Genomic DNA, 12,053 nt, shown 5'->3' on the forward strand with positions numbered 1-12,053 from the left:
TTCCTGCCTGCCAACGCCACTGACCTGAAGTGATTTCAGACCCACCACCAAAAGCAAGAGGCACCAGCCTTCCACTGAGTTCTTCACCGGCTCTTCACCACAACTTCATGATTTCAAATCCTTAAATCTCTCAGTCCATGCTACCCATCCTGATTTTGCTTCTCTGATAAAACCCTAATTGATACAAAATACACTGATATTTTCAGTAAAACAAGGTCTAATTTTAAGATATTGTGTTCACAAAACTTTTATTTGAATATACTGGTCAGAAGACCGGGATCACACAGAAACACTTATTTTGATCCACGTTGAAAGAGAAGGAACAGGTGATAGCCTACGGAAAGGAGGATACAATTGTCCAACATGAAGACAATTATAATAACAAAAGTAAAAGCACAGTTATTTGAACAGGGAGCAGCCTCAGAAGATCTGAGGAGAGGAGATCTGGGAGGATGTGCTATGTTGGGGTGCAGAGGAAATCCACTCCGGTACCCACATTTCCACAGCTGTCAGGAGGGCAACTCTACTGGGAGTGGATTTTACCCCGAGGACCAGAGTTGACAGGAAACAGGCCAATGTAGGGAAAAATCACACTGAAGTGTAAAAACCACAATTTTCTGTTAAATTGAGTTGAACTGAGTCCACCAATCTCTGTTCCTACACATTTTCTACGTGCATAAAGTTGGGTTCTGTTTCTGTCATGTGGCCAACTCCACGTGAGGCGGCAGTGCTCTGCTGTTGGGGAGGGACACAGGAGGCGAACATACGTGGACTTCTGGCCCGCGGTTGTGCTCTGAGGACGAGGCCTTCCTGACTTCCTCAAAGCTCTGCAGTTGACCAAGGGCAGCGTTACTCGCGGCTGTCCACCACACGCCCTCCACAGGCATACTCCTGCCCTTCGTGCCAGTTACTCTCCCTGCAAGAGGAACTCATTGTCCAATTTCCCTCCCCCAAACTTTCCTCTGATGCCAAACAAAACAAAACAATTACTGACATGTTGCTTCAAGGAACTGTGGCATACTGGAAAATGCTCACATGAGCAAAGAATTCTATACATAGCTTGCATGTGATTCGTGCAACTCAGTTTGATTTCCATTGTTGCGTGTTTCATTCTCTCCTGAGGGGAACTATTATTTGGAGCACTGGGTGTGAAGAACTAGGAAATCCTAGATGATCAAATGGTCTGTGCCCACTGAGCCCACGCTGAGCATTAGACACAATGTGGCTGATGCCGGTAGCTGTTGGCCAGTTGGGGATCTGGCTGATGCCAAACACACGCTAGGTACCATGGTCTATCCAGATCAGATAGCTCATAGGCTCAAGTCACCACATTTTTTTGTCCTTCACGTCTATGTAAAACAACAATAATAATGATTTTCCTCTCGGTGCATATATTATTTAGAAACACGCTAAGAAATGAACAAAGCATTTAGAGTATCACACGCAAAAGTTGCACAAATCCAACTTTATTCATTATGATTTATAAATTATGCTTATCTGATCTTGACATATTCTATTAGAATCACGGGGGTTTTTTTTGAGGCAAATAGATAATCCTCAAATGCAGGGAAAAGGCCACTGGTGATATGAGAAGTACTGGTATGATAATTTTATAAAATTATTCAAGTCTGTGGAAACACTCCAGTTCGGAGATGATAACCTGAATTTGTTTTTGGATTTTTCAAGTTTGACATGCACTTTAGCTCCTCTGCTCGGTTTTGGCACTGCATATTTTCCTCTACTTAATGGGATTTACCAACAAATTATTCCAGAGACAGCAAATGAGGGACCACAGGGCCTCAACTGATACTGGACATTTTCTAAAAACTGGAATCAGCTGTCAAATGTTGCAAATAGAAAGCTCACAGTGGCCCTCCCCACACCCCATGTAGGTGTGCACCCCACATTCACTCATTTTAGTGACTTGCCTGGCTCCCACAGGCATTTGTGTCAGTGTTTAAGGTGCCTGCAACATGGTGTTTTGCACTGGATCATGCTCACAGCATTTGGGACAGGTCTACGGGCCAGAATATGCTGATTTATTACTGTGCAGACTTAAGAACAGCTGAGGGCACATACCTCTTAAAGCTGCTTTCCTACAAAGCGCTGTTCTCTGCATGATTAAACATTATCTCTTGAGTCTGTACTCTGTTACATCAGGCTGCCTGTGCAAGATTTACTTACTTATATCCCAGTTCACTGGGCCCCTGCAGGGCAAGCCCTTTTCTTCCTTTTACCAATCACTTCTCTAATCACAGTGACACCCCAGTCGCCACCTTCCCTGACCAACGCCCCAGACAACTACCCTTTCCACTCCTTTCAGCCCTAGGATGTGGGGGTAGGAAGTAAGCCCTGCTGAATTTCTGTTTGTCACAAAACAACTAACTAAAGACAGCAACCAAAACAATGAGCTGTAGGCTGAGAATATGGAAATATGCACACAATTTAGTTGTGACTTGAATGAATCTTCCTAATATTATCAATAATCTATAGAAGCTGCATCCTTCATCAACAGAAAAATTTCAAAATGCAAGAAAATAAGCCCTTTTCTAAGCTAACTTTTTTAAAGGGTAGAAAATATGATAAATCTTACATCTATACACTTCTCTATTAATATTACAGTCTTCTGTGATACAAACATTTTCTCATCTACAAATGGTATTTTAACTTAGGAAACATACTTTCATTAAACTCTTGGGCCTCAGAATGGAGCATATTAGGAGCATAAAGTCCTTTTGAAATAAAATAATTATATTCAGCAGAGACTGATACTTTTAAACCAATATGGATTTTAATAACTAAATAGGAAAACATTTCCCTTAGCATCAAAATCAAAGATTGAAGTTATTTTAATATCACTAAATAAATCTGAGAATATTAATTGATACTTGCCTGGGTCAAATATTCCAGTTGCATTAAGAAACACGCACTAAAAAATATAAGTTTATATCAAGTATCAAAGTTCCCTACTCTTCTCCTTCTCTATCACAAATTTAATAGCCTACAAAGTATCTTTTTTATTTGCATGGTTTTGTTTATTGTGCTTTATAATCTCTCCAGCATTGAGGCAGGAAGGAAAGAGAAACACAACTGAAAAATATTTCAATTTTGAACCAACAGGAATTTTGTTAGGTGCAATCTCTTGTGGATACTTCCCCTAACAGGCTGCGAAACAGTGAGCTACCACCAGCCACAGGTGGAGAGGTCAGGCCATTCCTTGATAGCAGTTATACACCCAGTGGCTTTTTCCCTATAAAAAAGAACTATCAACAGTGTCAGAAAAGAGTAGATAGTTCATCATCCAAAAGACAGGTTGCTCTCACCTGTATAAATTAATCTCTTCTCTTGATGTCCAGACAGCAAAAATATTTTCTGTTGAAACTGAGATAGGTTCCTATAGTGGAATATGGTCAATATTTACCACTTTTCTTCTCCCTATCTGCAAAACTCTCTGCCTAAGCAAAATATTTTAAAGCGTACTTTTCATCTTATACAATGATGGTCTTGGATTAAAACAATGGCTGCTCTGGTCTACTTTGATTTTGGTGAAGCCATTCCAAAAAATCAAATATGTGGTGTAGTTTGAAGTTTTAACAAAGAATTCAGGGTAACTGAATGACAGTGGAATCTCTCATACATTTATTGAATGCCTACTGTATTCAAAGTTCTATGCTGCATGCAGACGTATATTCCAGTATCTTAGTATCTTTGGATCATGGTCCTCCAGTGACTGCTCAGGAAAAATACCATTACATTAGAGAGAGGAGTTCGTAACTTGGGGAGGCACTGGGGCAGAGGGTAGGGTGAGGGGAGGTGCCAGTGGATTCATTTCAAGAATTCGTTGCTCTGGGTTTTAATAGCTTCTCTCCAACTCCACCTGTTAACATTGTGCAGTTGAAGATTTGGTTCAAGAATCCTTCATCATCTACCTAGGCCATGATTTGAGAATTTTAGGAGCCAAGACCTTAAGCTATCTTAAAACAATCCAAACTCTTTAAAGGTGGTCCCAGAAAATCCTATCCGGACCTTAAACCTTGGTGGCAATTACTTTAAGACTCTGAAGGGAATTTCTTGTTCTTGGAGGGGTCAGGGGTCAGGAGGTCAACTTGCAAAGCATCTGGTGTCTGCCTCGCTCCCCTGCCACGCAGCAGTTCTTTCATTGTCCGTATTTTGCTTTAACATTCTGAATGTACAGTCGCTAAGAATAATATGAGCGTAGCAGGTTATTTTCTCCCTCCACAAATTCTGGTTGCATAATTTAACACAAAAACAATTTAAGGAAGAGATTATTATCTTTCTACATTCCAAAAATGCTCTTATTGAATACAGTTTAAAATATGCAACTGAAATGCTGTGTTGTCCCTAGTATTCAATAAATTTCTTGGATTTTTCCCCCCTAACCACAGGAATATGATAAATAAAATCACTCAGTTCCTTAAGCACAGCAAACATGAATCAAATACCTTCTACTCCATATTTATAAAAGCCAATGCCACCATCCTAAGTTTCTCAATATTTCCTGTCGCCTTTAAGCATTTTCATTTATTCACCTCAATATATTTTAATAGCATACATATGTCCTTAAAAACTTCTTCCTTGGGACTTACTGTCAGCTTTCTCTTCCCCAAATCTTTTAAAATCCTAGCCTAGCCAGGGCTGAAAACATGTTTGTAACAAGTTATATGAAAATCCCCTTTCATGCTCCGTACGGTCAGAGCCCTTCAGAAGCAATCACAGCCCAGTTCTGTTTATCAGCGGGAGGGGCGTAAGCTCCAAGCCCTAAGTTCCTAGAGCTGTGAATCCATTGTGCTGCCTTTATAAATGAGGAGACAGCGCTGTGACAGCCACGCTTTGGAAGCATTAATATTTTCCTCTGAAGCTCACATTTCCAATCTTTTCAGCTACTTTCTTTAGTAAAATGCAGCCACCCCAGTGTGCCTTCCTGTGTCGCTGACCTATAGGGCATAATTAAAAGAAAGAAACCCCAGCCAGCCATGACAATGGTTGCAGTCAGCATTTAAGACAAGACGGACTCTTGGCGATTTAGCAGAAGCTATTTCTCCCGGTGCTGCGTCTCCTTCCACTGGGCCTCTCCCTACCTTCTCTGTCCATTTGAGCCGGCAACTTCCTGTTTGTTGCATTGAGAATGCGCGATAGGCACTTTCTGGCTTTTAAGTTTGGTCTTCTTGACCATGGAAACACAGTTATAAATTGTTCTCGGAGCTAAACCACTCAACATCTTGGCACTTGGTTGTTTTTAACGTTTCAACAATAGGCACTGTTCACTCCCCTCCGTCTCAGTTCTTTATTCAGTGATCAGGCAGGACACTGATGAAAGGCTAGTCACGGCTTCCCCCCATGCTATCAGTGTGGTGGCATGTGATGATTCACATGGGGTGTGTTTGATCCGAGAAAGCCCAGTCTCTGCTTATTCTTCCTTTGTTCTGTCATCTGGGGGAAAAGAGAGAGAGTGTTGAGCTGACTTTTTCATTCTTTCCCAGTGCTGGGAGTAGTCACTCCATTTTAGGGTAGTTTTTCCTAAGCACCTACAGTTTGTCCGGCATCATAGACAACACATTGATCCAAGAAAGGGAAAATATTTTTCAAGTGTATTTCCATAAACAGAGGGAAAAAAAGCAAACCCCTGTCTGTGGTTCAGCAACAGGAACCAAGGTTCTTCTAAAGCAGTCCTTTCTTGGCACAATATGATCACTATCACTATAGTCATTTTAATAGCTACCAGGTTACTTCTGATATTATTTTTACTACTGCTAATACTTTTCCATGATGAAGGGGTGGATTATAGCATTGAAATGACAGACACTGGGGATGATCTGCCTTTCCAATGAGTTTGGTAATTGCTATGATGGCAGAAAATCTTATTTTCTTCCTCAAAGTGCAAAGAAGTCCTTGCATTTTGGCATCTGCTCCTTGTCTCCTCCTCGCATAGGAAGAGGGTCACACGAGATCGGGAGGTGGGGTGAACAGAAGTCTCCACTTGCTGAGATGTGGTTGCTACAGCATGGAGGGGGGCTCCCGCCCTGGAATCCACAGTTTCCTGTGAATAACGATCTTGCTCCCAGGAGCCCCTGGGGGTCGTGCCTCGCTAAGTGCACTGGCCCCACCCAACCCAGCTCTGTCTCCCTGAGCACACTGACCTGCTCCTTGAGCTCCGCCAGCTGACCCGACAGCTGTTTGACCAGGCTCATGGTCGACTCCAGCTTCTCCTGCAGGTTCCGAATCTCATTTTGCTCACTGTCACCTTCATTGCTAACGAGGGACATGGCTCGCATCCGAGGAAACCAGTCCAAATTCTTCTCCTGAAAGCAGATAAATATTCAGGAACAAGGGAGTAAGGATGGATGGAAACCTGAGGGTCTGTAAAGAATGGTCATAGGTGTTCATTGTTATTGACATTTAAATCAAAGTTTCTCAGCATGCAAAGCAACAGACACTCTTTCTGGCCAGGGGTGGAGAAAGGCTGCAGGTGGGAATGAAGTGGGAGTCAGACACTGGTCTTCATGCAATGGGGGAGGACCTTAAACATTGGAACAAACTTCCTATAGGCTCCCAGGGAGGTCCCGGATAAAGCATTTAGAACAGCACCCTGAACTCTATGGGCATCCAGTGAATCCTGATGAATGATTGAAGAGTCTGGAAGCCAGGCAAGCAGACCTGTGTGTGTGTGTGTGGGTACAGTACAGGCATGGGCTGTTTCCCTCTCCCTCCCTGGCACAGAAGAGAAAGGGGTGGTGGAACGGGAGGGTGGTAAAATAAATGTTTCAGTTCCAGCCACCCACGCATCTTTTCCGCTCACTTCCCCAAGACAGGCTCCCAGCTCCGCTCAGGGAAGAGGGAAGTGGGAGGCCCCGGCCCAAGGTTACTACGTCTGCTCCTTTTGGAAACATTTTATTACAATGAGGGTGAGGCTTTGGAGTCAGTCAGACTTCCCCAGAGGGCAATAGCTGGTACCGCTTCTGTTTTTCTAGGCGGACTGCGTGTAGGGTGTGTGTGTGTGTGTGTGTGTGTCTCCATTGTGTTTCTCCGTGGTTAACCAGGTACCCAGATCTCTTGAAACGTCTCCCTGACTGCTTAACATTACAGAATCACTGTGCATTACTTACATTACATTTTTCAATCCTCAAAAAAGCTGGCAAGATAAATCATATTGTCCCGACTTTACAGATGAGGAAACAAGCCGTACCGAATATTTCAACCCCGACATCACGCACCAGGAAATGGCCGAGGGAGGGTTTGAAGCCAGGTGAGCCTGTCCACTGACTGGGTATGTCAGTCCATATTTCTAGTCTCCTGTTTACTTCTAAGTCTTTCCACTCCAGAAAAGCCTGCTAGAGTGGCTGCAAAGACCTGCCTGGAGGATCCTGAGGCTGAAAGTTGACAGCGTTCTTTTCTCCCCTAAAGTACAGCGGAAAGGCCCAGCCTCTCTGCCCTTTTGCTGCAATCTCACCAAGCCACTGGTTTTTCATTTTTAGGGTTTTTTTGTGGTTTTTGTCACTAGTCAGAGAATAGTAAGTTCTTTATAGTTCCCTACCCACAATGGCAATGAAAAGGACTGATAGAGAATTAAGGATAAAACATATTAAAGAGCTTTAAACAGTATTTAAACAGCTGTAGTTAATTAGCATTTCAAAGGAGAATGGTAGCTTAAACAGCTAGATTCACTCATCCAATCAGTCCTTCAGTATCTACTGCCAGGTATTCAGAGATGAAAATCTGGTGAGACAAGATGTCTGCTCTCAAGGAGCCTGTGGCTTAGCACAGCCCTCCAGGGAAAGGGAACTGTGCACCACATATACCAAAATCCCCTGGGGTTGCTTGTTAAAATTGCACATTTCAACCCCACCACCTTTTACCAAGTCAGAACCTCTTAGGGGATGTGTGTGACTCCTCTGCGCACTTAAGTTTAAGAACCCGGGTGTATGGAGACAGAGAAGCTAAAAGATAACCACTAGGGTAGTGGCAGGGTAGCAAGAGAGTAAAGGGGAAAGATCTGGAATAGCTGTTGTGGGCATGGGAAGAGGAAGCTAAACAGGGGCCCATTAAATGCTTGCAGGGCACGATGGATGGCTGAGTGGAGCAGGGGACCGTACCTTTTAGCGACCCCAGCAACAGCCAGAGGGATATGCAACTGAAGTAGAGCTGGACAGATACAGGACGGTGTGTCCCTGGAATGGGCATCAGAGACACATCGGTGTAGGCAAGCAGGGAATGGCAGCGAAGCAGTGTCTGGAGTGGGGACCCCCGTGTGCAGTGGCAAGAAGGGTGGAGAATGGATTTGTGCTAAATGCTCTACAAGCACTTAATCCTTCCAACAACCCAGTGAACTTCAGTTCTCCTATCTATCTAGTATGTATATCATCTGCAGTATTATCTAGAAGCTGAATTTTACAAATGAAGGAACAGGCTAGCAAATGGTTTAATTGGGATCCCAGGCAAGACCAGAGACTGGATTTCTTAATGTAATTAGAAATTCTGAAGGTAGAACAATTTCAGGAAATGAAAATTCTAGGGTGCAGAGTGCCTTAAATCTGAGAAAATACTGGTGAATTGGGGGCATTAGTATTTAATGGGTACAGGTTTTAGTTGGGGCAGATGACAGTTCTCTGGAGATGGATGGTGGTGGGTGGGGGCTGTGCAATAATGTGAATGTACTTAATGCCATGAAACTGTACACTTAACATGGTCAAAATGGTAAATTTTATGTTATGTATACTTTACTACAATTTTTTTTTAATCCCTGAAGTTGGAGGGCTGGTCTTTTGGCCGAATCGCCCCCAGAGTCCCTGCAGTCGTTAAAGGAGGTCGGCGGCCAGAGCGGGTGAGGAGGCTGCGGGCGGCCAGGGGCCAAGGCCTGCGATGCGTGTACAGCAGCGAGCAGGAGGTGCTGGGGGCTGCGAGGCACAAGGCTTGGGAAGTGTGTTTTCACGTGGGGAGGAAGATGTGACTTCTTGGTGAGGCAGAGCCGAGCCTGCTGATGCTTGCGGGGCCCGCAGCGCCGCGGAACCGGGGAAACGGGCAGCTCCCACCAGCAGGCTGAAGGACGGGAATCTTCTCTCGGGAGAGCCAGGAAGGCCGCCTTCTGGGAGAGGAGAGCTGGTCTACGACAGGGCAGGGAGGCTGGGGGGCCGAGGCACAGAAGGGGGTGAAAGCCTCAGAACAGCTGAGCCTGGGGTGACAGGCAGCAGGCGGCATAGTCACCCCAGGTCAGGATGGTGCACACATCCACCTTCAGGACGATTCCAAAAGAAACCAAGGTGAAGTGCTGTCCTAGCGCTCAGCAGCCTGCAGCTCTGCCGAGGGAACACGGGCGCGAGTCTGAGAAACTGCCTCCAGAGAGATGCCACCGCGCGCGGCCCCGGGGCTGGCGTCCGGCCAGCCCACAGGTTCTTGCTTTGGCGGGAACGACAGCAGCTCTCAGGGGACCACCGCCCCAGCCGCTCGGGACCCTCTTTTCCTGCCCGTACTTCCTTCACCTGTCGCTCGGCTCACCCACGGGTAACTCCGTGTTTACCGCATCGTGCTGGGCACCGGGCAGCAACCGTGAGCAGAACCCAGCCCGGTTCCCGGGCGCGCGGAATTGAGAGTCTAGGTGGAGAGTAAGTGTTCAGTCAAAGGACGATGAAAATAACGACAAACCGTCATTATTAAGGGCCGGCCAGGCAGGCCCCAGGGCTCTGCTGCCTTCCTCACAGTCCCTAAAATCACTCTCACTTCCGGTCCTCTTTGGTTTGTCTCATCCTTCGTTCGTTGCCTGTGTCTTTCTCTGTTTGCTCATTTCCTGGTCTCTGCTCCCCTACTTTTGTGCATTTTGTTTCATTCCTGCCTTTCTTTATCAACGGACCATAATCTGAAACTAACATGTAATGCATAATTAGGATTTTTTCCAATATCGAATGCAGTATGGTTCCTTTTCTTAATTTTTAAGGAAGTTGACTTGAATATTTTATCTCTCTCCCTAAAATGGAACAAAGTAACCCACCTAAGTTGATTGGTTTTTTTTGTCCTCTTTATAGGAACAATGCAGTCTTTTGAAAATAATTTTCCTAACAGGTGTTACTTCAAATTAGTGCAGAACATACATTCTTTACCCCCAAATTAACTCAAATACAACAGCATTCTTAGGAAAATGCTGTATATGCTTTATTCATCCACAGTGGCTCCTGATTAAATACTCCAAGCTTCCTTTCTCTGCTCTAACGGCACCATGAGCAGCTTCCTCCTGAGCAGGTGAGAAAGGTGAGAGCCGGGGCTTTACTCTAAGCGAGAACCGCAGGACCGACTCACAGAACAGGGACTGGTTAACGGGACACCACTTCCTCCCCTTGTCATCTGTAATGTGCCCACCATCTAATAAAGCAGAGTGATTTGATTTGCTATTTCTTGGTTACTCATATGCACTATGTACATCTTGTGATTCCGCACATGATTAGTAGATTCGCATGTTGACTTTGGTCAGTCAATATGAAATCATTTCCTTATTTCATCAGGAATGAAAATAACAGACCACAGGGTAGTATAAAGTCAGGGCAGCTGCAGATGAACTGTTGGGTTCTGAGATTACAAATATAAGATCCCAGGAACTCAGTGAGTAGAAATTCGGAGCTTCTCGAGGTTTCCAAAAGGCAAAGCCCAGAGATGAACCAGTCATATCTCTGAGAAGGGACACCCAGAGCCAGCCGTCACCCTCTTGCTATCCCTAAATTCTAATAATAACGTATGTTGTTAGATGTTAGAAGATGGACAGAAATGTAAAAAGAAATCTTTCAAATAGTCCTTTCGACAGATCAATTTGACTAATTTTGTAGCTATCCGGTAAAACAATTACACTGTCAGTGTCAGTTAAAGCTTAGCTGTGCTATGTTTTCATGTTTGGCTCTTACTTGGCTCCCACTTGCAGGAAGGAGGCAGTGTGGCATAACGCAAGAGCCCTGACCGAGGAGCCAGGACACCTGGGCTCAGCCCCAAGCCAGCTGTGTGGTAGAAGGGGGGTGGTGAGCCTGACTCTCTGAGTCCCACTCTCCTCTTCTGTAAAACCACAGTGGTGCCCTAGGTGGTCACTGCGCCTCTTCCAGCTTGTCATTCTATGAGCTATGAGTTCAAGGAAAGCCTACAAATCAAATTGCTGAGACAAGCCGTGAGCACACCAAGTGAAGAAACAGAAACACAGCATTTAGGCTCGACGTAACCTTGAAACCCCACTAACACAAGTCCAGCATGTTACAAAGATCCTGCCTCGAACCTAGAAAGTTTAGGTTCTCTTGAGGTCTTACAACACAGTGGCAGATGACCCTGCACTTGACTTCCCCTTGGGGACCAGTTTTTCATACCACCTAGTGAAACAGCTCTTACATAATCTATCCCCTGTAGGTGCTTAACTGACCACAGGCTCAAGAAAATGTGAGGATTATAATAATTTTGCTCCACATCAGAATGAGATGAAGAAGTAATGAGACTGATAGACTGATTTCAGTGAGCCAAACATTGGAGGAATTGTCTCAGGTCTTTCGAGCTCTACGAGGAACACAGTAGAATTGCTTGCATGCCAGCTAGAGAGAAAGTAAGCGCTGTAGTTCTTCACCATAGTAAGAGAGCCCATTTGTTGGCTGCCTGGTAAGGGTCAAGCACTTGACTCATGCTGTGGCCAATACGCACAATAATTCCCTAAGGTAGAGACTGTTACCATCGCCATTCAACACATGGCAGCACTGAGGCAGGAAGAGGATTAGCTACTTGCCCAAGGTCAGGGTCACACATGCGTTCCGAGTGGCTGGGCCAGGCTTTGGCCTGCACCCTGTGCGCCTGGAAATCCTGTGCTCTTTCCCCTCTACTGCACTACTTTCCACATCTAACGGTGGTATCAGTGCTCTGCTTCTGAGCGCCAAGGAAAACAGAACATTACTTCTTCTGACGTATGCTAAAGGTTTATTTATTAAAATCAGAAACACAAACCCTCTAGGCACTGTTTCAGAGATGGAAACGCATCAACACCTGACCTTTGCTGCAGTTCTGCACACTGCTCTGAAATACTGCTA

General features: G+C 44.9%; 1 protein-coding gene across 1 annotated transcript in view; it reads right to left on the reverse strand.

The window, feature by feature from the left end:
* Window positions 1-696: 696 nt before the first annotated feature.
* The window catches only part of ITPR2 (inositol 1,4,5-trisphosphate receptor type 2), a 445,246-nt gene continuing 433,889 nt past the window's right edge, over window positions 697-12,053 (reverse strand). Inside the window, exons 56-57 of the mRNA XM_036889596.2 lie at window positions 6,159-6,320; window positions 697-5,451 (exon numbers count right to left, since the gene is read on the reverse strand). Coding sequence (XP_036745491.2) covers window positions 5,365-5,451; window positions 6,159-6,320 — 249 coding nt within the window. The 3' untranslated portion in view covers window positions 697-5,364. The remainder of the gene's footprint in view (window positions 5,452-6,158; window positions 6,321-12,053) is intronic.

The sequence above is a fragment of the Manis pentadactyla genome, chromosome 14 (genome assembly GCF_030020395.1).
Source record: "Manis pentadactyla isolate mManPen7 chromosome 14, mManPen7.hap1, whole genome shotgun sequence".
NCBI lineage: Eukaryota > Metazoa > Chordata > Mammalia > Pholidota > Manidae > Manis > Manis pentadactyla.